The 27,911-nt window shown below is 47.8% G+C and overlaps 1 protein-coding gene across 1 annotated transcript in view; it reads left to right on the forward strand.

Moving 5' to 3' along the window:
- Positions 1 to 606: 606 nt before the first annotated feature.
- The window catches only part of bahcc1a (BAH domain and coiled-coil containing 1a), a gene marked incomplete at its 5' end in the record, with an annotated part of 55,652 nt that continues 28,347 nt past the window's right edge, over positions 607 to 27,911 (forward strand). Inside the window, 2 exons of the mRNA XM_079281982.1 lie at positions 607 to 782; positions 26,062 to 26,240. Coding sequence (XP_079138108.1) covers positions 607 to 782; positions 26,062 to 26,240 — 355 coding nt within the window. The remainder of the gene's footprint in view (positions 783 to 26,061; positions 26,241 to 27,911) is intronic.

Here is a 27,911-nt window from a genome sequence, read left to right on the forward strand (position 1 = left end):
ATACAATATTGTAGGGTATGAGCATTGTTGAAAATAATACATATACAGCTGAAATGTGTCAGTCTGCTAGTTGTGCCTGTGTGTGTGGAATATGAAGTGCTCTTCTCCATATGATGCATATTAGGCCTATAGGCTGTCCCAGCCAGCTGATCAATAGAGCTGAATGTAAGCCAGGCTCAGTGGGCTCTTGGACGCCTCGCTGGTCGTTTCCATCTGCGGCGACTTGTTTTGCACCATCAATTTTAGGTAGAAATGGGTGATTTCAGCTATATGTAAGAGAAGCCTTGATATGACAGAAAGGTATTACAGCAGAATTCATTGGAGCGGTACTAATGATTTGTTTTCGCTCACGTTTTCACTGCACTGTCAGTCTTTTTTTGCATCGCGTCTTTCTGTACCGGGCTTCCCATTTTTCCTCGATAATGAAAATTGCTTTGGATTTCTCCTTTGACAGAAACGATGATCCGGGGCTACGTTTTTGGCTGGGGAAGCCTGCGATCGACTGAATGCAACACATAGATCTGAAGGAAAGGATTATTATATGGGTTGCATTTGATTTTCCTGACCTGCCCTATCCGGATTTCGGATTACTCGACATTCTTCGGAATGGAAGGACGGGATTTCGCTGCCCCGGCGCACCTCCTATCAGAGCGGGGCACCCTGGTGCACCGAGCCGCCTCTCGGATCGCTCCCTCGGGCCACGGCTCTGTACAGCACGGCGGTCACTTCACGCCGGGGAAATACTACCCCTCGCACATACCGATGGCTCCCCACTCAGGTTAGTCAAAGAGGTTTTTGTCTAATAAGAATGTAGCGACTAAAATATGTGTCTTCATCAATATTGATCTGCCTTAAAGCTGGCTGTTGTTTCAAATGCTCTTTTCCTAATGTTGCGCTGTAACGCATGTGCATTTATTAACGTGAGTGATGGGCTATGGCCTGTATGTGTGGTGTAGCAAAGCAGATTATTTGTTGCACAAAAGAGAAGAACAGATCGTGGCTTTCTGTTTAAAACGGCTGATCAGGTGTGGCTGTTGACAGAGTTTCCCTATTCAAATATTAGCTAATAAATCAGCTGGAATTTGATTAAGGCTGTATCAGGAATTTTGATTAAGCCGAATCAACATTTATCGCTTAAATATATAAAAGGTAATAAAGACCTCTTAGTTAAACAAATAGCCATTTGATAGGTAAATGCCACGGTATTTAAAAATGGCATTTATGATCCGTTTTAGTTTGCACGTAGGAAGTTGGACCGAGCACACTGGCACTGGTTTCCCCACTGGCTCCGGGGCTGAATCTGAAATGAGATTTTGTCACTTCACGTTAAATTGATAAGTGTCATACCAGTGCAATCGCTCAACCAGGAAAAAAAACAATAAAAAAAAAACAGGGCCATACCTAGAGCCATATAGCACAAGCTGGCTGAACAGGTCTGCATGGGTTTAGTGGCTGTAGGAAGAAGAGCCATATATTGGGCTTCAAAGTGTCGAAGTGCAAATGTGTTCACGGTGCATGCATCAGGTTTAACAAGTGACTTAGATGTCCAATGTCCAAATGTGGACCTTTTAAGAACACAAATAGGCTGCACACATTTGGGTCCAGATAGAACAGCCGGAATTTATAATTCAGCTCAAAGACAGAACAGAATAATCTATAACAGCTGATATGTTTTTAAAAGTGTGGGTGTGGACATATTGTACAACAACCCTTCAAAACAAAAAAACCTTGAAGCTTGGCAGGTTGCAGTTTTTTTTATATTTATAGTTTCTGTGGCGATATATATGCACCAGCTCATATTGGATTCAATGAAATGTATAACAGTCTTCCTAATTTTTGAAAAGACAAAATAAGAAAAAAAAGATTTATTTCACATGGTAATGGCATTGATCACAGCCTATTGTTGCTTTTTATTTTCTCCACCAATGTAAAACAAAAGAGATTTAAATAAGTCACAACAGTGGCGCATTGATTGCATGAAACACTTCACTTCTGAGAGCATTTGCCTTGACACAAATGTTAATCTGGCTTCTAAGAAACTCATGTTTATGATGCAGTGGCTGAGGAATCTATGGTCACTGGAAAGCAAGGAATATTTAGTCCTTTAAAATTATTTTATGTAACGTATCATCAGCTAAAATGATATGAGCTCAGTGTAGGTGGTTGTTGTAGGCGGTTGAATACAGCATCAAAGTCACCACTGACAATTTTGTTTTGTATTCTGCGTTCCGTTTTATTTGTTTTTGTTTTTTAATATCTAATTGAACTCTTCTACTGTATAGAGGCAGAATTGTGGTTGGCCAACCAAATATATATATTTTTCAAATTCATTGTGTTTTTATAAAGATTCTGAATTCAATTGCAAAAAAAAAAAATCATGCTAAACATGAGCTTTAATTAGTCATTCAGGAGAATTCTGCACTGTTCACCATTCATCTCTCACCATTCATGCTTGCTTTTGGCAGTACACACACACACACACACACACACACACACACACACACGCACACACACTCTGCCTGCATCTGTATGTTTTATTTTTTTTCCTTTTGAATATTTTGAGAGCATGAAGAGCAATGCTGGCTACAGGGTACAGGTGCTCCCAGACTGGGTGTTTCTGTTGTATTATTGTGGCGCACCAACACGAAGACCGACCCTCCGAATGTCATCACTGTTCAATGAGCAGCAAAGGTGGTTTATTGTTCTCCCCAGCCTCGTCAGTAACAGATGGGCGTGACTGGAGAGAAGTCTGTCTAATATCCTCAAGATCTGGAAAATGACTTCATTCTTTATATTTCAGGTACTTTATTGAATTAACATGGAGAATCATTTAAATTCACATTATATCTTCGTCCCCTCTAGGCGCTGTTAGAATTATTTTGTGATTGTGCTCCGCTGATGTACCATCTTTGATTTATTATCTTAATAATATTTGAAAATGTCAAGCATATCATAACGCAAATAGATGGATGAGATATGAAGTATAATTCACAAGTATTCATGACATATATTTTAAGATGGTAATTCATCAAAACAGCAAATTTGACATGAAGGGGGGGAAAAAAGAAACTTTACGTTTTTTCATTCCTTAAATCTAGATTTGATATAGTAAAAAAACTAAATCAATCAAAGAATCAAAACAAAAATTTTTTTTGCAATTAATGTATTCTCAGCAGTTAATGTGAGTTAAACCTGGATTTTATTTTCAGTCAGTTTACCCGAATGAACACAGGCCAGTCTCACTGTGTAAGAGCAGTCAAATGCTCGTATAGGTTGTCTGACCAAACTGCCCCCAGACTGTTGTTCGTCTTGACAGCGCAGGTCATTAGCGTCCCTTCAAGTGTCCCGTATATGCTAGCAACATTAGCACAACTGAGCATGTTGTTTGCCGAGCGTGTTGGATCCCTTCAGTTTTCTCTGCACTTTCCCCCTGGGGACTAACGTGCACACTGGTTCACATGAATACTTTACAAAGAGCATGAATATTTCAGGGTTGATGTAAAAAAAAAAAAAAAATGCATTCAGAGGCATGGTTTCTGATGTGGCTCCATGAAAGGGCTCCTCTGACTTTTGCAGAGGTATTTATTGTGGGGGCTCCCTTCGCCCTCGCTGCTGAAAAGAGTCATGGCGGTTGCAACACCCTGCCATGGCATTGTTTCTTTCTGGGTTACAGAACTACAACAATACTTTGGGAGGGAATCTCCTTTCTTTCTTCCGCGCATACACTGGTGAGTTTAGTTGCAATCAGGCAACAACAGACACACTTCTTCCTCACTGAAGCGTGTTAACTTGGAACCGGTAGAGATTCCGTCGGTGTGCATTTGCCTCTGTCCATCTTCACCTACAAGCCAGTCATTTGTAATGCGTGTCAGGTGCTCGATTTATAGTTTGTGCTCGCACTGTGTTCTGGGAATGTGACATCGGAGCAACTTCTCTTTGTGCTGATACACCGAGACAAAGACCTGCAAACTCATCTAATGTGGCTTAATTCAGCCAGTCCATTTACAAGAACTTTGAAATAGTAATTTGATCTCCTCGGGTTGGAGACGGTCTTCACTTGGCTGTGAGGTTTGGATTCAGATGTTGGATAGTGTCAAAGCAGGAGACAGAGTGGAGCTGTCTTTACTGCTGGCATTCATGGCTGGGGGGGGGGGGGTCATCTTTCAGCCATATTGTTCTGATCAGTGTGCTCTGGCTGAGGTGTGGCTGTGTGAAAGCAGCAGGGGTTCAGAGGGCCGTCCACAGCTGAGCTCTGCTCTAAACACCCCGTGTAATCAAAGGTCATATTTGTGTCATCTCGCCCGGCCTCCCCTTCCTTTACATCTCTGCTGTCTCCCTTTCCTTACGCATGTCCTCTCTCTCCTCCCCTCTATTTCTCCGGCTCCTTTCTCCCCAGCAGGAAGACCCTTGTGTCTGGGAAGCGGTGGTCTTCCTGCCACCTCTGTTTTAGCCACCCTCCCCCTGCCCCGGGCCATTGTTGCAGACCCCAGCTTTGTGTGTGTTTTTACGGCTGCTGTTGAAGATAAAAAACAGTCCCTTCCACCCATTTTATTGTTTTCTGGTCGGATGTCCCTGTCATTCCCTTGGTTTTTATGTCCTAGCTGGATATCCGAGAAGCTTCCCCCTTCAAAGGTTAGCTATGCCGTCTGCCTTCTCCCATTTTTCTTTTTTTCTCCAAAGGGGAATAAATAACTTTACTGAGACTTTTATTGAACGTCTCATTGCTGGAATATCTGTGGTTGTTGAGAAGACGCTTCAAAGACAAACACAGGTGTTTGGTGGAGTTCGCAAAGGGCTGGTTACAACCAGGGTTGTAACCAGCCCTTTTATTTTCACAACCAGTTGTGAAAATAACACGTATCATTTGAGTTACCCATGTTAAATATTGCATTAAAAGCTGTTTGTATCCAGGGGCCACAGTGGAAGTACAGTGACAGGATTGTGGGTGTCAGGCCAAGTGCCATTTGACGAGGGCCTCGCACGCTCCCTCTTCTGTTTCGCCCCGGCTCTGAAAAACAGAGTAAGAACCTTGGACTGTGTTCAGGCTCGTTTGTGGATTGTTGTGAGATGACACGGTTCAGACGCGATGTCACAGCGGTCCCCCTGAATGCTGGAGGTGTTACTTGGCATCCTACACCTGGCTGAAATAGCACCTTGCCCGGGTGCCGCCGCCATCTGTCCCCCTTCCCCTGACGCTCCCAGAATGCCCAAATGACTTGCAAGGGCAGTCAATTGCTTTGAAAGGGTAAGTCCCTTGCATATTTCCAAACGCCGTTTGGTTACAAGAGTAGAATGCTCTCGCCATGTTTCGAATGGATTCGGGCATCAGTGTCATTCTGCCTTTTGTTGTCGCTATTAGATCATCATACCAGGTGTCCAATAACCAGTCGTCAACAATAAGTAACACCATCTGGAATTCATTCCACTCAGGTTACTTAAGTGACAAATTTGATGGGTGATTTAATCAGTTTTTATTTTTTTTTTTCTTTGCTCATCAGAAAAACTGTCCACAGAAAATAAAAGCTTAGTTTGAGTGGTCTGGCATTTTGCAGGAGGAATTTGGCGAGTGACCATGCTGCCCCTGAGACGGGCTTTTCAAAGAGACCGCCACCCCACACTACACCGTGTGGCACGGTGCCACGGAGCCCTCGCCTCGAGCATGGGGCGTGTACAGCACGACCAACACAAAGCAGACCCACGGGTGAGAGTGACGGGCAGGGTAATACCTTCCTGTATTAGATTTCAGCGCGTTGGATTTCAAAACCTTCCCATCTATTTTTACACTCAACACGAGGAAGTGAGAAGTTGCATTAAGAATCCAACGAGGCTTTGGAAGTCTTTTGTTCACTTCCCATGACGAACACACGCACACACACACAAAAAAAGAAAAAAATAGCTGGACTGAAAATGTATTGTTGCAAGATTGAATAGACTGATACATTCGCCCAAAAGTCAACCACTGCTGTTTTGTTTGTGATTTGGATCTCAGTTTGGCTCTTCCCCCCCCCCCCCCTTGCCAGTATCAGGCTGCCTCTCATCAGGCAGCCCTAGGCCCACCTCATCGCATGGCCGTATTGCATGTGACAGCCGTTAGACATTACTCACGGCTCAAGCAGAAAATCCAGATTACTTGTTTTTTAATTTAAATTGTATTATTGTAATCGGCCAGTGAAAAGAACAAAAAAGGGCCGTTGCCCTATTGTTCGCAGATTCAGTCAGTGACAATAGTGTAGGAGCGTGTGTGTGGTTATGTTTGGGTGGGTGGCTTTTCTTTTCCGTGTGTGCGCTGGCCTGTGTTCTCCAGACCCCCCCCCCCCCCCCCCCCCACTGGAGCCGAGGCACCCTGCGGTGCCTCGCGGTTGGCTGTGAGGCCCAGACAGGTGCATGGTTAACCCTCTAACGTCTGAGTCGGCCCCTTCTGGATCTGCCGCTGGTGCTCCAGGCAGGATTTCATGCTCGTGATGCAGCTTGCGTAGCGACCCCACTTTTTCCAACTGTCCACTTTTTCTCTGCACATAAGAAGAGTTTTTGAAAAATCACAGTTCTTCATCTGTCAGATGGCAGTTTAGCTACAGGGTGCAAGTCCACTTTTAAAATTCTCCAAAAGAGTTTGATACGTTTTCTTTTGCAGCACTAACATGTTGGTAATGTCCGGGAATCGTATTGAAGGGGAAATAGTTCAACAACTTAGCAGTTGATCCTGTACAGCACTTTGTTTTTGTTTACCTTCATGTCTTTAGGCTTCCCCATTTCAAATAGCTGACTATGATCCGTACATTTAGACGGTATGGGGTGGAGGTGCAGGACTGAGGGCAGATTAACTCAAATATGGCGCATGATCATTTTGCCGACTGTGGTGACACGGTACCAAACAATGAAGTGTGCTACTAAAAATATGCAGCGATTTTCCCATGAAATATACATGCAGCATGCCTCTCAAGGATGTGTCAGCCCTTTTGTGAAAAAAAACCCCAACAAAGATTAGCATCAGGAATTCCATTTTAATAAGTCTCTTGGGGCCGTCCAACCAGCTGCCTGGTCCTCAATCCACAACGGGAACTTGTTGCTCTCACTCTTTCTCATTCTTTCAAATACTCTATCGCTCTTGAATGGATGTCCTTACTCCTTCTGACATTGATGAGTACAAAAAACGTTCTCTCCCTCACACTTTTGTTTTACTTGTCAAATCACTTGTTTTTACACCACAAATTCTTTCACGTTCTCTCTTTGATTATCCATGCGTATACCATGTCTGCCCCCCCCCCCCCTTCTCTTGTATATTCATTGTCCATGCTACTAGAGTCTCTGCCCTCTTTCTTTACGGTTTGTTTTGTCCCCTCTGCCTGCTGTGACCACTAGGCTACACTGCCTCCTCTCTCTCGCACAGTATGTGTCCTGAGGATGTGGGGCAAATGACTGGCTCCTCAGCAACAGATGTGTGTTTGTCTGCTGGTGCTGCATGCATTAGCTTTCGCCGCTTGCCACGCACGCCCCGGCCACTGACCTGCCCTCTGGTGAATGTGGGGGGAAGGGGACTGAGAGCGTCTCGTGTCTGTGCACGAGAAAGAGACAGACAGGCCGAGAGAAAGGGAGGCGAGCGAGAGTAGATGCACACTGTCACATGCTGTCATACACTTACTGGTGCATTGCGAGCAGACGCACACAGAGACACAGACACGCGCACAAACACTGGCACGTCATACGCACTCGCACAGCTTGCTTCCCAGGAGGCCGTGAGGCCAGTGGGACAGAGCGAGCTTGAGAGTCTGGTTCGTCTGTTTACATCTAATTATAGAAACAGGACTATTTCTGCAACCGCTGCTCCGGCTTTTTTTATATTCTTACGAGAGAGGGCGAGAGAGAGAGAGAGCGAGGGGGAAAAAAAACAAAGCTTTGACAGCCTTTTCTCACAATGGTGAACGGTTATCTCATCCCCTCAGCGCTGCTACAGTCTGCAGGCTCTCAGTACAGTACAACAGCAGGGGGAGGGGGAGGGGGAGAGCGGCTTGTATCGTATTCTCTCATCCTCATGTAACATGAATGTGCACATTTACGAGAAGCGAGCAAAGGCAAACAAGGCGATAATATATTTTCCCAGTAGCCTCACTGGTGCATTCGGTTCACAATGAGAAGGGCAAAAAGAGAATCGGTTCCTCAGCCCCGTCCTGGGGGCTCCCGCTTCGACCCGGCGGAAAGTGCTGTCCATCACGACAGTCAAAACAAAAGGAGGAAAGAGTGCATGTTAAGGATTAGCGTTGTATAACAATGTATCTAGTATTTAAGAGAGTAGTTAATCCTTAAATTTGGAGGCGGATATCCAGCTGAGCGGCTGTTGTTGGCCAGGTGGGCCTGGAGGAGGGAAGCTGTCAGCCTTGTCGGCCCGCCTGGGGTTGCCAGGTGAGAGCCAGATCGGGGGCAGGGTTGGACCCTTGGGTCTGGTCCAGACAGGTTGCAGCCTCTTGCAGGTGCTTTCATAAAGAGCCCCCGAGGCCTAATGCTCAGCCCACTGGATGCAACCTGAGCCAGGTGCTCCCCAACCCCCACCCAAATACATAAACCACGACATAATGAAAATGTGTGCTTGCGTACACCCCACCGCCTACCACCCAGTCCCCCCCCCCCCCCCCCCCTTTATTCTGAGACATGGCAGGTAAATTAATCGTCCGTGAGTATGTAACGTATATGCAGAGATAAAGGTGCGCTGTCTGGCCGAGGCGTAGCGTAACGGCCGTAATGATGGCTCTATTGTGTTGATGTTGAGGGGGGTAGTTAGCAGCACAGCCAGCAGGGCCCTCGCTAGAGGGCTGGATAGTCTCTGATTAATAGCGGGGAATGCTTTGAAGTGACACCCAAGTGCACCGGCTCACAGGCTAATAGCAATACCATCAGTATAGGGTGTGCTCCCTCTTCCTCAGTCTTCATTAGCTAACGTTTCCCCGGCACTATCTAGCCACCCTCCCCTCCCACGCCCGCCTCCTCTACAGAGAGAGAGCCTTTAGGATGCTCTCAGCTTTTTTTCTTTTTTTCTTTTGCAATTGTTTCATGATTTCACTGTCATTTCTCTCTGTCATGTTTGGTAAAATAGGAGATATATATATATTTTTCCCATTGAAGGTGGCGGGGAGGGAAGGCAGAGAGAAGGTCTTTAGTCACAGAGCTCAGCTGCAGAGGTGAACTGTGGCGCAGCCTAAAAAACTCATGGGATTGATGTGGGCATGGTTGGGGACTATTCCCAGGATCCATTTTGATCTCCCACACTGACAGATGAGCTACAGCTGTGTGTGTGTGTGTGTGTGTGTGTGTGTGTTTAGGAAGGAAAAGCAGGATGCAGGGTTGGGTCTGTTGGAGGAAAGTAAACTATTAGCCGTGGGAGAAGGCAGTGTTTCCAGCGAAGAATTAGAACCACTTCTAATTGCAGTGAGGTTGGGCTATGATTACACGCTGGCTAATGCACTGACAGACCTCTCACTTGGCTGAAACTCAGAATGCTGCTGAAATGGCTGAATGCCTTTTGGTTATACAGCGTAATGGGAGGGTGTGTGTGGACGCACATGTGTGTGTTTGCTAAGTGTGGGTGGCTGCCTCAGTGTATCTGTGATTAAACTTGCCTGAGTGGTTTCCTGTGCTTCTTCCATGTTTGTGAGTGATGCATTTTGCTTGTGTGTGAGTGCTTGCCGTGTGATAACTGAGCTCTGCTTGTTTTTTCGAGTGGCCTGTCGTTCTTTGTAGCGGAGGCAACTTTTCTTTCCAAATCAAAACTCAGCTGGCGCAACTGTCTCTGAACAGTACAGAAGAAGTGTGTTTTTGTGCGCTTGAGCTTTTGTGTACGCATGTGTTGCATTTGTGTGTGTGTGTGTGTGTGTGTGTGTGCGTATGCCCACGGGAAAGAGCAATCAAAGGAGCTGTGTGGTGGAGAGATTGAATAAAAGGAGTGAGAGAGGAAACGAGTGGCAGGCGGCTGAGAGGGCAGCATGTGGGGGGGGGGCGGGTGGGGGGGGGGGGGGGGGGCTGATGCAGGTGCCTAATTCTACCCTCAGCCCTGGGCTTTTTATATTCCATCCATCTCTGTCTTCTCCACTTCTGCAAGGGGCTGTTGGTGGATGCAGTAAATCCACCTGCTTCAATTACAGCGTAGATTAGTCCGATTTATCTGCGACAGTAATCGGAATCAACGACACACGCAGATGGATTTATACAGAATTATTCTGTAAATCTGTTGCATAAGTAATCGGGTAAGAATTTTAACGAGCTGTGTTAATTTTTTACCTCATCATTTTAATTGCGCACTCTTTTGCTCGTGGAACAGCTTGTTCTCAGGTGTGCAGACGCCCACGTTTGCGAGAAGGTGCGCTTTTTTAGTCTTTTGCCGGCAAGTACTGTAAATCACATTGCATTCCCAGCATCTGGGATGACAGTTATCTTCTTCATCGGGCCCTTAGGCCTGCGTTATATCTCTTTTAACGAGACAGAAGGAATACAGACAACGTTGCGCTTTCTGTGGGGTCATGTGGCAAGAGACGGAACTTTGTAGTTGAACACAGAAACGGGAATTTTGCTGTGCATCTCTGCTGATTACTTCCTGGTTTAGTCATGGGTCACGTAAAGGTCTGAACGACTGCTCGGGGGGGGATTTCACGAGAAACCTACACCAGGTATTTATATGCGGGGGGTCTTTTGAAGGACAGAAGTAGACCATGGTAGCTAGGGACCGTAAGAGGACGTGGTTGTGCACATGTGGAGTTCTGTGCGGCTGTTAGGAAACAAAACGGGACGTCTGTTCCGTTTATTTTTGGTGACGTGGAAGGTCCGGCTAATGTGTGACAGGCCAGTGAAGTATGAGGAGAGAAGTGGTCATCCTTGGTAACGGGGCCTTACCAGACCAGAGTCGTCTGTACACATGGAAACTGGATGGATCAATACCACTGGAATGGTGGAGGTGGAGTAAACTATGCAGCCGAGTGGGAGGCAGAGAATTGTCGGACATACTGGAACATGTGATGCTGCAGATGTCTGTTATTTTAGAGATGAGGTCCGGAATGAATTAAAGCGTTTTATTTATTCATTTTTTTTTGGTGGGCTGGTGGTGTATGTGTGTGTAAATGTGTGTATCACCATCTGACAGATCTCCTTTCAGAAAGTGGAGCTGCTTTGAGGATCAATACTGACACACTGTCTACACAAGTACACACACGCACACGCACACACACAAGTACACACACTTTAAAGCTCACTGTCTCATCTGTCAGTTGACAGAGTTTTCTCCTGCTCCGTGGCTTCTCTTTCCAGCCAAGCAGATGGTGAACATTCAGAATGAAAGCAGATCCTGAGTCCTTTTGGATCTCCATCAATTCGCCAGTCTCTGGGACCGTCCAGCACGGGGCTCAAGTTTCTCAGCCCGGACTGAACCTCCTCCGATCCCCAACAAGGGCGCAGTCGCTGCCTTCCCTCCCTCCACAGCCCCACATATGTCTAGTCTAACGGCAGCGCTTTTCAATCAATAACAACGTCCCACATTTCCGTTAAAACAAACGCCGGAGCTCAACAAGGGCTGCTGACAGTTGCCCCCATTGCTCGCTCCTTTTGCACTCAGCAGATATACCTCCAAACCCAGCGGGGTGCCGCTGCGCTCTGCTCGATCACATCCTCACCCAGCGCGCGGCACCCTGCTGCGTAAAGCAAACGCTCTGAAGAGCTCGTTTCCCTCGTCTTCTGTCGTCTGTCTGTCCCGCTTACCTGTAGCACCAGCTGTACCACCCGGCCCTCCCTCCCCCTGCGTGTTTTTATGTGACAGAATGAGCAGGATTTATTTCAGCATGCATGCCTGGGCCCTTTAACGGGGCTGGTTTGAAGGCGCGCCGCTTTGAAGCCCGCACCACTCCTAACTGTAAGTGATTTTACGAGACGTGTTTCTGCGCCAGTCAGTCAGGCAGGCCGCTGCGCCACAACCAGATTGGGGGAGAGCAGTGGGGATGCCATTCCAGCACACACCATCTGGGAGACGGTGTGCGTTCTTGTGTGTGTGTGTGTGATCATGCACATATGTTTGTGTAGGTGTGTGTTTGCGTGCATGTGAAGGGAGAAGGGGTGGTTAGCGCTGGCCTCATACTGCTCCTGCCCGCGTCAACTGATTTATGAGCTTGTGAAGGAAATCTCCCATTTGTCACTTTTCATCTCTTTTCGCCACGTCATCCTTTTTTTCTCTCTTTCACTCTCTCTCCTCTCTCTCTCTCTCTCTCTCTCTCTATGGAATTCTGCTTTACCCCAAACTTCCACTGCTTCCAGAGAACGTAGAGGAAGGAGAAGAGAGCAGGAAACGCTGCTTTCTTTCTGTGTCTGGTTAAAAAAACCATGTTGAACAAAATGGTTGTCTTAGTGGATATGTTTCAGCAAATAGTCGCAGGTGTTGACATGCCAGCGTAATGCATCTTGTTTGTGCTAAGGATGCTGGTCATAAGGCAGTGTATACTTTCTGCCTGTAAATAATTCAAAGCACTTGTTATGATGCTGTTCCCACTGTACTGTGGTTTGAGCATTATTGTAGGAAACAGGAAAAACAACTACAGACCATTTTGCAGGAGGGGAGGGGGGGGGGGCAATACTTCTGTCGGCCTTGCTTGGACCGACTCCCACACTCGGCCTTCAGTTGGGTCGCAGAGTTTTGTGACAGCCTAGCCTGTACATTACCACACTGGGGTCCCAGTCAGGTCAACTGCAGTCTGGAGCCCTTACTGTGTGTGTGTGTGTGTGAATGTGCACTCATCATGTGTTTATGTGCCAGTGTGCACCTTACTCACTCAGATGCTATAGCTATAAATCTGCCTCACCCTTTGCTGGCCCGCTGAGGACTCTGCAGGAGCAGTTGGGGAGGGGGTTCACCCTTTTTCAAAGCAGGGGAGGAGAGAGGAGAGGGTACAGGGTTAGAGGGGAAGAGAGATAAATGAGGGAGGGCGCTTAATGAGAGCCCGGGCTCACATGATTACGGTACAGGCTGATAGAAATCAGGATCTTTCTCAAAGAAGTCAATTAACCCCCCCCCCCCTCCCATAATTATGCATGGGCCGCTCCACTGGCTCTTTACTGATAGGGCTGCTCAGCTCAATATGCAGACTCATGCTGCCTGCGTCTGCAACGGCTTTTGTGTATTGTGAGAAGCATTCGTCAACCTTTTTTTTTTTTTCAGAATCTGCTGGCAGTCTGCTTTAAACTTTTCAAAGCCATTAGTTATTCCCAACCCCATCTTTCTTCTCACCTGACGAGCTGAAAGGGCCAGTACTAGGCCAAGCCAGGAGGGGGCTCCACCCCAGGAGGCCCTTGGTCATTTAGTGCATTAGAGGCCAGATGATGGCTGAAGTCTGTGGTCAGAGTAAATAAGCAGTGTTGCATTAAGTCAACACGACCAGGCGGCTCCTTCACAGCACCCACTGTTGACATAACTGCTCTCTTATCTGAGGAGCGCGAAGCCAAGCCCCACAATAGAACACTGTGCCAGAACAAATACAGTAAGAAGATAGATCTCCAACACACACACACACACACACACACGCGCACCCACACTGGCTGTGAGGGAATGTGTCGCATGGCACTACAAGTGAAGGCTGATGCTGATGCCGACATCAATGCGCCACAAAACAATGTATACCCGATAAAGCAGGCCTGTGCAGCAGAAGTGTAATCAAGTTGCGGCCCCAGCGTGGGCCGTTCGTGCTACCAGACTGCCTGGTGTTCATGTGAGCTCATGAAAAAATAATGGGGTGTTTAGGATCTCGGTAATCTGGGTGAAGGACCTGGACTCTGCTGGTGCTGCTCAACCTGGCAAAGAATGAAGGCCGGCCCGACAGCCATGAGGCCAGCTCTGTCGTCGAGCACCTGTCGTCACCTGTGTGTGTGTGTGTGTGTGTGTGTGTGTGTGTGTGTGTGTGTGTGTGTGTGTGTGTGTGTGTGTGTGTGTGTGTGTGTGTGTGTGTGTGTGTGTGTGTGTGTGTGTGTGTGTGTGTGTGTGTGTGTGTGTGTCAAGCTGAGCAGAGAGAAAGAAAGGGGAGAGAAAAAATAAATTGTGCTGGTTTGCTTTTCAAACCGTTGTTTAAGTACCTGTGTCCCATTTGCTATTTTTCTGTCAAAACATTTCAGTAGGCCCTCTTCCCCCTCATTGCCTCACATCACCCTAATAACTCTTCTTTATTCTCCTTCCCTGTCTCCCCCCCCCCCCCCCGCCTCCCCCTTCCTCTCCATTATGGCCTTTGCAAGGTCTAGTTTGAGCTTGGCTCACACTGGCGTCGCGATAACCTGCTGAAAGCTGTTGCTCCCCTGTGGATATGAGGACACCCCCAGCTGAGGTTTCTCTGCGCTATACCTCTCGCTCGTGCTTCTTCCCCTTTAACTCTGCGACCATGACTCGCCGTCTTCCTTCCACGGTTTCCCCAAATCATTTCCCTGGTCGGGCTCGCCACATAGCTTGCGGCTTTCTGGCCCAGTGCGTATGTGCCGACATGTTTTATGGCCGAGCAGAGCAGAAGTGTATATTTAAGAAAAATAAGAAAAGCCAACATATGGACTCATAGGCACACTGATCAAAGTCGGTTTCATGGTTACTCTGGGATGGTTTTCATTTGAGACCAAAACACTGCCAGTAGTTCTATTGAGCAGTCAGAAAATATATGATTTTATTTTCTATCCTGCTTTAGGGGCATTTTTGTGCATGGCTTGGGGACGTGCCATGTCAAACAAAACGAGCAGCTGCAGCACATCTGTTAACTTCGATCAGATGCTGCAAGCCTGCTGTAGCCCCACAAGGCCTCTCTCCTCCTCTGTGCCATTTCTGAATACGACCTGCAGACAAACGCAGAGCGAGGGGGAGGATGACACGTGACCGTCCGGCCCGCCCACCTGTCCGGCAGACTAGATGTGATCGCCGCAAAGGAGATAGATGACAGCAATGGCAGCTGTGCAGCCAACCAACCAGACAGACAAGCCATGAGCAGTTGATCAAGATGATATCCCTCCCTTCCGTCTCATGGTTTGACCTTGTTTTGTGCCTTTCCTAGCTGTTAAAGACCACATCAAGCTGACCAGCTGGAGAAGGGAGAGGAGAGGCATTTTATGGCCGCCCTGCTCTATGTTACACTTCATCTGCTCATGTTCGGGTGTGGATGACCTTCTCTCCTCTGCACAGATTGCAGGAGATGCTCCTAATTTGACTCGTCTCTACTCAAGTGTGTTGCTGCAGATGTTGAGCAGGCCTGGCATTCCATGGATGACCGGTGTCGGCAGTCGGGAGACATATCTCGTCTTCAGGCTCAGTTTGTCAGATGTACTTCACAAAGAATTTCCACTGTGTGATATGGCTGACAATGTAGGCTGCTACAGTGGAACAAAGGTGGTTATCTGTATGGGCCAACTGGAGTATTGTCCTTCTGGCTGAGAAGCTTTGCAACCACAGAAGTCAAGGAGATGCACGCGCATTATACAGCGTCTTCTTAACAAGGTAATACTGTATATTGTTTGGCCTTGGCTACCCAGGTGCCGTCCCTCCCCTTGTCTTTAGGTTATCAGAACAAAAATGCTTGCATTTGTCTTGGCTAACGCTACAAGAATTACACATTTCTCCTTTGTTCCCCTTGTGAACCAGCAGCAAATTATATTCAGGGCTACAGAAAGACCTTGGGCTGGCTGGCTGGTGCGGCGGCTCTCTGCTCCGTTATCTGCACTGTTCTGTCTCCGCGCCCCTGACAGGCTACATCAGACGGAGAGAAGCCAGAGCAGGGAGCTGCCTTCTGTTTCTCTCACACACATCACTCCAGGACTTTATCATATTACAGGCCAATCTAAGAGAACTCAGAGGACCGCAGCAAATGCAGTCTCTGTGACAAGGGCCCTCGTGTCCAGCACTGCTCTCCATGACCTAAAGGAGGCGCCCGGGCCACAGATGGAAGAGGGCGGACGGGGGGACGGGGGGACAAGGGAGAACGGGACATTCCGACGAGCGTTGGCTACCAGTTGAATGCTGGGATGCTGATTTATGGGCGGTTCTGACGGAGGGAGGGGTGAACCTCTGACTCTCCATAAAACAAGATGTTCATCTCCCTCCCAGGCCTCAGAAAAACTGATGGACAAACAAGAGCTGAGAAACGGAGCACAAGTGCGACGAAGGAGTGGGAGGGAAAGCGGGTTTTTTTTTTTTTAAACCCAAAAATGAAGAGAAAGTGTTTCCGGTTTGAAGCATGCGGATGACGGCAACTGAAGAAAGAGAGCGAGGTGATGAGGGAGGACAGAAATATGGAGCTGAGCAGCAGGGGGAAGGAGGGAGGGAGTGATGGAGGGATGATGGAGAGGGTGTTAGGACGGAACGGGAAAACCGAAAAGAGGAATGAGTGATGGGGCTCAAAGGAGCAAAGGGAGAAGAGGGGATGAAAGTGAAAAAGGAAGACGGCAGGCAAAATCTGCCCCAATGAGTCGAGCTGCCTGCAGATTTATGTGGTGTTGTGGGTATCCTTATACATCAACCAGAGGAGATGGGGAGACTCGAGCAATGTGCCGCCTATGGGGTTTTGTGTGTGTTTATCTGTGTATGTAACGCACCGCACTTTTATTCTCCATCCTCGCGCTGTTCATGTCTCCTCCAAAGCAAACTGACTTGCCTGTGGTGAGGTAACCTCCACCCACATCCACACTCCACTTTTCCGAAGCCTATCTATCTAGCGCTGCTGGTAGAGAAAATAGAGGTTTTAGACCACCCAGGACCGGGTAGTCAAAGAGCTGCTTTGATGTGGCACAAGGATATGTGCAGTGCACAGGTACAATCTCTGCGAAAACGCACTCGCAAAACACTGTTTTACTGCCTCCTGTGCGGCATCATTACTCGTCACTGGAGCGGTGGGATACAAGAAATGAAAAAGAAAAAGAGTGTGTGTGAGAGAGAGAGAGAGAGAGAGAGAGGGAGAGAGGGAGGCAGCCACCTCCTGTGCCAGGCAGTGCCAGGCTGAAACACTGGAGCCGCATGGTCACCCTGAGGGAGGGGAAACCTGCCCAGTCTAACCACATCTCAATTAACCAATTAAGTTCAAAAGTTAACAGGGGACTAATTATAGGGAATAGTGCTGAGCACTTGTTTTAATCTGCCTTTTTCCCCACTAGCAGGCATGTCTGTGTCCGTGACCTGGCTGGCTGAGCTTTGGCTGCGTCGGCTGAAACATGGCACGCAGGCCGCCGTTAGTCACCCATCCATCCCCTTGGCCAGAACATAAAACCGATGGATTTAGACAGATCAGTCATCAGCAGTAAAACAAACCAGATCCTGAGCAGGCCACGTGATGTTTCCAGTGGAACAGGAGAACCATGAAAACCCCATTTTTTTGGATGTGAAGATTGCGAGACCTGTGAGAGATTATTCAAAAGTTGAGGACAGTTTCTAATCCGACCTAACGTGGCCGTTTCCTGTTTTCGTCCCCTCTTGTTTGGTCCCGCAGATGGTGATTAATGCATGCCAAATGGGAGGTTTAGTGTCTCGCTATTGGCCCGTTGGAGTCTCCTTTTAACGCCATTATATTAAATGACTTGTGTTTAGGACTCGAGGCTACAGCGCGCTCCTCTCGTTGACAATGTGCCTCGGGCAGAGAGTGTCTGTAACTTACCACTAAAAGTACAAATTGTATCCCTGTGTTCAAGAGGAGGAGGGGGTTTGGTTGCTATATTGGCTGCTACCACCAATAAAAGATATGTGGGCTCTATGACACAATTGTAGTGGGGCTGCTTTGAGCCCTGGAGCCAAATGCAGTGTGTTTGGAATCAGTCTGACAGCTGTAGAGCGAGAGAGGTGAGAAATCCCTCTTTGACTCTGCTTGTTTTCCAGCAGGGATATCTTTGTACTGTGATTTTTTTTTTGGGGGCTTTTATGAAGGCTGTGACTATTTAAGTTCCTGCATGGTTGATTATTTGTGTGTGTGTGTGTTTCAACATGTGTGTGTGTAAGAGGAAGAGGGTGAGAAAAGGCTGTAGATGTCAGGATGCGGTTTGAGGGGTGAAGGACTCCCCTGTTGTATGTGAGGCCCTGGAGGATTCCTCCCCCCTTCCTCTCTTCCTCCTTTTCCCTTCTGTCTAAACCCCCCTTTACACCCATCTCTTCCTCTGTGAGATCCACAATGCTGGGAAGAAATGTGTCATTAACAGGGGAGACCAAAATAATGTTTATGGGCTCAAGCAGCACTGAAATCATTTTCCATATCAGTGCAACTGCATGGGCCCTGCGGGGGAGTAAATCAAGTTTTCTCCTCCCTGTGCCAATGGGAAACATCATGGGAAAGAAAACAGATTGGATTGTTAGAGAGACGGCCTGACGCAGCTGTGGGCGGCTCTTTTTATGTGTGTGTGTAACGTGTGTGTGTGTGTGTGTGTGTGTAACGTGTGTATATCATAGTGACGGAGACAACTAGAAGGCAAAATACAAATGTGGATATTTAGCGTGCGTGTGTGGAAGAGAGCTTGAGATGGATGAGGCCCACTATGGTAATCACAATTTCATGCCTCAAGAATAAAGAGCCGGAACGCAGCAAACGGCCCTGAAACACCCTCGTGTAACAATGGGTCAGTTAATAAGCACCCTCGCCAAAGTTTGGACAGATAACAAATGGTTCTCCTTGAGGAGTGTGTAGCTGCCCTGTATACAAAGAATAAAATGCTGCTGGCCCTGCAAGTGCTCAGCAAAATACCGGGCCATTAATGACCATTCCATAAGAAACACTTGCATTTCATTTGAACCAAGACACAAATAACACAATTGCTTTATTAGGTATAGCGTGGAGGAGGGTTTAATGAAGTATAATGCTGATTGAAGTAACGCCGTGTTGCTTGGAGAGAAAACACTCTTGGCCTGGTGTAATACGCTTGTTACGCCACGAACATTTAAATTCTCTGAGGAGATATTGAAAGCAGAGTTTTTGCGATTTTGTGTTTTTCTTGTGAATGCTATTAAATCGGTGTTATGGGAGTAGGGAATGCGATTGCGCATGTGTGGGTGGGTGTAAAAGGAAGGTAATGGGCCTTGAACTCATTTGTCCTGGCCTGGTCCTGCTGCTGTTTCGAATCTGTCCTCCCACCTCCCGTGTCCCGGCCTGGAATGTCTGCTTGGTCTGAGGCTATAGTGACTCAGCACACTTCTGCACTTTCACACGGATCACAGCGAACCCACCGAAACACAGGTCCGAGTGACAAGCCCAAACCGAACAGACCCTATCTTAACCTTTTTAGCTTTTTAGCTGCTCCTTGTCCAGTTTCTTTGTAGTCCGTCAGAGACATCATCACATATCCTGCCCCGTGCTTTACCCTTAACCTCTTCATACCTCAGCTTCTTCGAACCCTGTGGCCTTCACCCCTCACAGCCAGCTCTTACTTTGACAATCGGAGCTCTTAAACAACACACTTCCTGGTCTGCCCCTCTGCAAATAGCTGCACCGGTGCCGTGTGTCCAGCTCTTTATTTACTGCGCTCATTAAAAACACCTCTTCAGCAGGAACGTTGCTATCTCTTCCTGTCAGCTACCCACTGCCCTTTTCTACACTGCTGTTGACACAGGAGTGCTGGGATTAGAGGTGAAACCCCCTTTTTTTTTGCATTGATTACCCTCTCTGAAAAGGAGCCTTTTTATAAATGATTAATTGCAGTCAAATTGAGGTGGAATACCGCTTGAGGAGGCCGGCCAGATAAGTGGCACACGTTTTTGCCTGTACAAATAGTGAAGGAGGGCGAGAAGGAGAATCGATGGAGGGAAACATATTGGTGGGATGTGTGCATGTTCTCTGACATCACTCCACCCCTCCTAGAACAAAATATACCTCGGAGACATTTTCTCCGATCTGTTTCCTCAGTCACAGCCTGTGTGGATCCATTGTTGTTTTCAGGCTCCCTGCCAGGCCAGGATGAGCCAGTTGGACGAATTTGTTTAGGATTCGAATCTCTTATCCCCCATCATGTCAACTCGTACAGTATAAACAGCTGGGTGAAGTGCGCGGGGATGCTTTGGCTGACCTCCCCGCGCCAATTTTATTTGCATAGCACTCACAAAAAAAAAAATCCATCTTACCCTACCGTCGCTTCAATCGCAAGCAAGTGGCTGACCACAAAGCCACTCTACAAACACCGGCTGTCAACTTTCAGCGAGACGACCACCATACGCGCACACAATCGCACACATGGAGGCACACATATGCTCGGCGACACACACACTCCCACGCACTCTCTGGTGCTCTTTCGCTCGCAAAGTTTCTCACAGTTCTCCTCACACCCTTATCTACACTTCTAGTCTAAACTCTCGCCCCTTACCCCTCCTCTGGATGTTGCCCCGTCGCACGTTCTCACTCTCGTCCTCCAGCCATTCTTGCAACTGCTTCTCCCACCCCCGCACTGACCACATCCACTAAACTCACTCCACAGGCACGCAGTGTGGAGAGTGTCGGAGGCGTGTGCGCTGCTGGCACTTTCCCCCACCTCTGCACTGGGCCCGGCTCCAGGACTGGACCGCCTGCTCGCTCTGTCTCTCTCGCTTCAGTGTATGCCGAATGTCAGGGGAGGGAGTTTGTAAAGCAGGGGGGGCAAACAACTACAACAACAAGAACAAAACAAACTCCTGCTACAGTTGTTTGTAGGAGGAGGAACTTGGCTACCAGTTGCGCTAATGTTTTCAAGATGACTTTGACTGTTTGAAGGAAATCCCCCCTCTTTAGTAGCCATTTGAAATTCCTTCTGTGTTTTATTGTGAGGAAGTAGGCGCTCCAGGGTAGTGTGTGCAGTCTGTCTGGGGCTGCCGGTGTGTACAGTTGCCCAAACCAATCCAGTTTCCCCCGTGTTGCTACAGAGGCTCATGAGTGAATATGTGCGTGGAAAGTCTGGCTGGCTTCTTCTCGGGCGTCTGAGTTCTTGGGCAGAACATGGAATTACATCGGTAGGAAAGTCTGATGAGAAAGACGCATCCTACTCGAAATGTTTTCGCTTGGTAAGTTAACTTTGAAATGCCTGTCTCTTCATCGCCTCTGTCTTCAGTCTGGACTCACCGCTTTCAGCTTCTTTCCGACTCGAGTGTTAAAGAGCCGAACTTGTCAGAAATCACAAATCCCATTCTGACAGTGGAACTAGTCAGTTAAAGCAGTGCCAGCAACAGCTACTTCAACTAGCTGCTGGATGTTAAGAAGCTCTTGGAAAAGAAAAGGTTTCTGGTTTTCTTTTTGATCATCTCTTAACTCTTGTTGATAATGATTTGATTTACTAAGGGGGGGGGGGGTGTTGTTTTGTCAGAGGGAGAGTATATGAGCTGTGATTGTTCAGGGCGCATTGTGTAGAGCTACACATGGCACTGACCGCTGACGGTGCAACCTCATTTGGCTGGTGGCATTCTATTATCCTTCTATCCTCCCCTCTCTGGCACTGGCTGATCACTGAGCTGTGGAGAACAGGTTGAAGCAGTCGGACCTGCAATTTTCTCTTCTTCTCTTGTCACCATCACTCTCTTCTTTCGCTGCCTGTCTGCTGTCCTTGTCTAGACGACACGTCCATCCGTCCCTTCAGGCTGCAGACAAGACGAAGAGCTGCAGACGACTCGGGCTCATTTTTCAAGAGCAAACGGGGAAATGTGATGCAGAGTGAAATAATTGTACTTTATCTTCTCTTTGACAATAGGGATAGTTGTAGATCTGCGCTTTTGTGTGTGTGTGCATTTGATTCGTGATCTAGCTTGTCCAAGCACACAGTGTATCGGTGTGTATTTCCCCAGGAGGAAATTTTGATCTGATTCCCAGCATTCAAAAGAACAACGTGTTGTCAGTGGGTGCTTGTTGTCTCATCAGCTTTTTTTCTTTCCATCACTGGTCGGTCCACAGGAATCCCTTTACATCCTATTGTTTTATAACTCCTTGTTAAGACACCAAAGAACTCACCCTTGAGTTACAATAATAGGGGCAAAGATTCTGACTAACAATTAGAGAGAGAGAGAGAGAGAGAGAGAGAGAGAGAGAGAGAGAGAGGAGAGAGAGAGAGAGAGAGAGAGAGAGAGAGAGAGAGAGAGAGAGAGAGAGAGAGAGAGAGAGAGAGAGAGAGAGAGAGAGAGAGAGAGAGAGAGAGAGAGAGATTTCAAGGTGGGTTGGAGAGGCTGTTGTTGCTGAGCAGCACACTGACCAACTGCATCTGCCCACTGCTGCCGTAATGGCTACCCTCCCTCCCTCCCTCCCTCCCTGCCTCGAGCGCTGTTTCTCGTTCGTTCCCATGACAACTGGGCCTTCAATTCTCACTGCTCCGCCCCCCCGCCTGCTGCTCACTCCGTGCCGTGCACGAGGGCCTCTGCCCGGGCCCACATTACTGTGACTCCCTCACCCTACTCCACCCACGATGGCGTGTGGGTGGTGTAGCACTTAACACGTCCACCTCCAGAGGTTCTTGGATATTTGCGTGTTTTCTGTGTTTGTACAGTCGAACCCGTTTGAACGCAACTGTGCCAGAGTGGGATGTTTCGATGTCCGAGAGGGAGGTGGAGCTCCCCCATCCCAATGCTCCCCTCTCCTTTAATTCTCAAACAGGATTAATCGTCATCGCTGTCAGGGATCGGCGCTGATTAGGATGCACATGAACCGATTTTCTTAAGAGCCCATACAAGTGCACTGCTGGCACCACTTAAAAACCGGAGAAATAAATAAACAGGGTCAAAAACAAAATGCAGGCAGAGGGAACACAACTTTTACAAGGAGCTGGCTTAGCCGTAGCAGGCTCAGTATCCATGTCATCATTTAGAAAAGCTGCTAAATAAACAGTGACGGTGAGTCCAGGACAAATGCTGTCATGCCTCGGACCTTTGCTTCGCTTGTTCCGCACTGCTTTGGTTGGTACCTAAACTGGAACTGCCCCGACACCATCGCAGACCAGCCCGCTTTAATAACCTGTGTGCTTTCTCGCCGACACCTCCGATTCATTAGGCTTTGAATGAGTTTAGGCAGGGCATCATATTAAAACAGCTTGAGCGTTGATCATGTCCTTAGATGTAACAGTGATACGAGAATGCTTGAAGCACCATGCACTGTACGTTTCTCAGCAGGAGGCAAACAGCAGACACAACGCAGAGGTAGGGGTCGTTCACTGAGTGACAAGCTGTGGAGTCAGCAAGTGCCAATGTGCCAGTGGGGAAGGCTGCTGCAGTATTATTCTGTACTTCTACAGTTCGGATTTTCCCAGTAGGAGACCCTATGGCCAAACTTAGAGGTCTGATCTGTGTGTATGAGTTGATCCAGGACCCTCCTAAGGTTTTCCTTCAATCCCCTTCTCCCCTAACATCAGCTTAAACTGCAAAGATCCCCTTGCCTAACATCCAGACATCCCCTTTTTATGTATTGTCCCTTTTCTCTCCTTGTCATTCTGGCAGAGGCTCTCTCCTCTCTTGGTGTGTGAAGAGGGGCTTCACGGCTCACCCTTTCTCTCTCTCTCTCTCTGGGGCGAGGCTGTTAATAATGCAGGAGGATTAGCTGATTTATGTGAGCCGGAGGCGCTGAGGAAAGCTGGGGATCCTGAAGGCGACAGAGAGGGCCGAGGTGTGTGCAATGTTGAGGGCGGTGCTACACAGGGAGCCCTGGGTGTCTGGATGACGGGGGGGCTGGATGTGTGCCGAGCGAGCACGCTGGCATAAATCCACCCCCCACTGCCCCCCAAACCCCACCCTGCACTCCACAGAGCTCTGCCAGAAGTGCTCTGCAGGGTCAGGGGTGATGGGAGGTGGCAGCGGAGGAGGAAAAGGAGAAAAGCATGGATACTGTAGTGTGCCATCAGGCTACCGCCCACCGGCATGTTTAATGTTGCTATGGCACCCATTCTGGAAAAACTCACTTCTTCGGTTGTTGTGGACATTTGGGTATCTTGAGTGCCTACCCAACACACAAAGTGGGTAATAAGACGACCCAGTCGTCTTTTTGTGGGCTGCCTTGATCAGAAAACATGTGATTGAACAAGCTATTGAGATTTGGCTCCCCTTCCTATGTCACACGCAGGCTCATTGTAATATATTGCACACTTGGAAACTACCTGTGCAAAGGTGCACCATTTTATTCTCGCAAGCCAATCAGAGCAGGCGGGGCTTTTTCAGGACGGGGGGGCTTAAAGAGAATGGCACGCTCCGTTTTGTGCCTGACAGAGAGTGAATACAGGAATATTCGGATCGACCGTATGAGAAAGATAACGTGTTTTTTGAACATTAAAGCATGTAAACACTTGTAGAAACCCACAATACAAGCGTGAACCTACAAAATGAGCATGATATGTCCCCTTTAAAGCAGGTTTTCCTGTTGTAATATCTATAAAACAAAAAAACACATTCATACTGAAACAAGGAATATAAAACACTTCATATTGAGGCTATGTTTTGTTGCAGTGTCGAATGTGCAAGTCAAACAATGTTTCGGAGACGGCTTTTTTGTGAGTTTGTGACACACGTCTCACACACACACACACACACACACACACACACACACACACACACACTCTCACAGGGTGGGTTTTAAGGTAGTTTTCAAGGTAGTGTGACGTTGGGGATTGTGGGGGATTTCCACCGGTCTAGGGTGAAAAGTGTGACAGAGGTCTATGTGTGCAATAATACGTGCCCATGCCTATTTGTGTGTGTGTGAGTGTATTTGTGTGTGCCTCTGCTTGCTCCTGTGCTCTGGCCCATGAGCCATAGGCTGTTCGGTGCAGACTGATGGGTTTATCCCTGCTGTCTGGCCAGACGATGTGCACTCTCACCGCCTGGCTGATTAAGACTTCCACGCAATTGTTCTCACACTCCCAGAAAAAAGGGATCGATTCCTGTTTGGACTGATTCGTGCTTCAAGAAAATCAGATCACTTAGCGCTCCTTGTGAGATCAACTCGTCACGAGGGGCTGATAATGATTTTTTTTTTTTACCATGTTGCTCACCCCAACGTTTTTCCCAGCTAGCCCTGTGCGCACAATGTATCATACACCAATGTGTGAGTTTGTGCAAGCATATGCACGTGTGCTCTCATCCTGGCATCATACATATGCATGAGACTTCACGGCAGTGTGACTTGGGGGGGAAATGGATGTGCAAAGAGTGGGGCACCCGGGCCCCTCGCTCAAGTGCACTGGCGAGCGCGTAATGGGAATGCAATTTAAGCAGTGGTTAATCAGTGTGTTTTCTCCAGCTTGCCCAGCAATGCATAATAGACAATCAGCCCCCAGTCACTCGGGCGTTGCTACGAATGGTCAATTACTCATCATAGTCTTGTTAAACACACAGTTCAGCCAGCCAGGGACAGATTGCTCTGCTGGTGCCATCATTATGGTAAAGAACAAAGCAAAGAAATGCTATGTGTCAGAGAGAAAGGGGGACGGGGAGGGAAAGAAGAGACAATGAGGGTTGGGAAGAGGCATGCGCATATAGTGTCTGTCTGCTCATCATGATGGGACAGAGGAGGGAGAGAGGAAAGAGGACAGGGCCACTGTGACAAAGCAGAGGGCACAAGGAAAAGGAGCAAACAGGAAAATAGAAACAAAAGAAAGTACAGGATTGTCAGTCATGCAGAGAGAAAAGAAGAAAGAGAGACAGAGGAGGGAGGGGAGGGGGGGTGAAATGAAGCAGAGCAATAAGAGAGATTGAGGGCATGAAAGTGAGAGATGGAGAGTATAAGATAATGGCGGGAGGGAGAGAAATTGAGAAAGGGACACTGGGGAGCAGGAGCAAAAGTGTGTGAGAGCGAGAGGGAGAGAGCCTGAGAAAGTGTGTACTCAGCTGTGAGATGAGACCTCTGTCTGCCCATAGGGAGAGGCTGTGCGAGAGGAGAGGAGACGAGGGGAGAGGACTCTGCTGTCAGTGAGAGGGAGGAGAGTCTCACTCATTCACCCTGTCCCCGGGGCAGCGATCAAACCCGCTTTGCTTTGTGATTCCACCTAGACAGCCAGTGGGCTCCATACCTTTACATCTGACTTGTTTTCTTTATTCACACTCATAGTCACAGTGTACATGCACTCCTCTAATTCTAACAATGTCTTCTCTCCTTACCTTTGTCCCTGTGGCCATGCAGGCAGTGGATTGATGGGCAATTCCTCCGCCTCCTTCATGGGGACCTTTCTGGCCAGTAGTCTGGGTTCCCCCCCTTCCCATCCGTCTCACCCTTCCCGGCCGCCCTCCTCGCCCTCCTCACCCTCCTTCCGGGGCGGACCTCACTCCAGCGCCTCGCAAATCTGGTTTCCCCATTCACATGAAGGTACCTCAGTCACACACGCACACAAACACACGCCCCTCATCTGGCCACATCGACTGCATCAGGCGATATTCATGTCTTGGCAGAATCGGGGACAGAGCTTTGTCGGCTGTATTGTTTCCCTGATATTGTGTATTTTTAGGCCGGGTTAGGTTTCCACCAAAGCACAGCTTGTAATCATCTAGCGAAAGCCAGGCTCCCACCCTTTTATTTGTGAACCAAAATAGTCCCGGGCCCAGCATGTTTGGGATGGAGCACAGTGCCATGGTTTCTGGATGAGGACACAGGGTCAAAGGTTCAGCCAAGGAATCTTGCGGTATTCGTGTCACGTCAGCAGGAATGTCACTCAACACTCTGTGAAGCAGCGTGCGCGATCGCAGGCCAGTCAAAAGTTTCAGCTGGTGTCTCCATCACAGCTTAATAGGGAAGTTCCCACCCGACAATCAGCATTACAAAACCCTGGCTACACACACACACACACACACACACACACACACACACACACACACACACACACACACACACACACACACACACACACACACACACACACGTAGTCAGGAAAATATAAACACACACCTCACATTTGTGCTTAGATGCAGCCAGGAAGTCAGGTAAGGATACAGTGGAGAGATTAATCTGCTGGGGCTATTTCAGGACTTCAAATGCTGGATGACAGATGAACGTAAGACCTATCCAATGCCACACACACGTATATTCATGCAAGGTCTGCTTTCCTGCGACTTCACTTCTGTCACTTTTAGATTTACGCGTTCACAATCTTCTACTAATCACACGATGCGACGGCCGCCCAATGCCGTCTGGTGAACTGCAGTCTTTGAAGTTGTGTTGTAGCTGTCTTGTATTTGTTTATTTGCTAAGAATAGCCCAGCTGTTGGTTCAGTTGCCTGATGCGAGTCTGTTAATCCATTGCATGCCCCCCCCCCCACCCCCCTCTTCAAATAAACACGGAGACAGGACAAATACATTTGAATGAGGTATGAGCTCCATCATCAGCTCAGTCAGACATTTCCCCTCAAAACTCATTTTGTAAGCATCAGTGTTCCTTTCACCTTTTATAGTTTCAGGGTTTCATTGTCAAATATTTCCTTCTTGTGGAAAAGTAGAATAATATTAATAAGAGTGATGATGATAATGCCAAGCCTAATAAAAGTAATGGAGGCGATTATGACTGGGATTATTACTCGGTTGGCAATGGAGGCCATTATCTCTATTGCAGTTTAATTGCATATAACACACTAAGAGCATGATTGAATCCAGACTGTTCATCAACCACATTCAGCTGTGCCCTCCTCAAGATAATTGCACATTGTCTTTTTCCTGTTTTGCATAAAAAGCAAGTCATCAAAATGAGCGGCACAATTACCCAGACTCTCGCCTCCTCTCTCCGGGTGTCAGCAGAACCCCACTAGCAGCAGAGCAGGCACCGACTTGTGTTTGTGTGTCGGTGCATTCGTGTGTCACTTGTAACCTTAAAGATATTCTCTGGATTCTTTTTTTTTTTTTTTTTTTTTTTCCTGCGAGCTGTGTTATTAAAGTGTCTGTTTGCATGCAAATCCAAGCATAGCAGCTTGAATTTGTATTCAGAGATTACTGTATGATCCTCATGTCTCTGGCATATACCTGTCATGGTGCAGAGTGTCTTTGTTTCTG

Source organism: Melanostigma gelatinosum (genome assembly GCF_949748355.1).
Source record: "Melanostigma gelatinosum genome assembly, chromosome: 13".
NCBI classification, from domain to species: Eukaryota; Metazoa; Chordata; class Actinopteri; order Perciformes; family Zoarcidae; genus Melanostigma; species Melanostigma gelatinosum.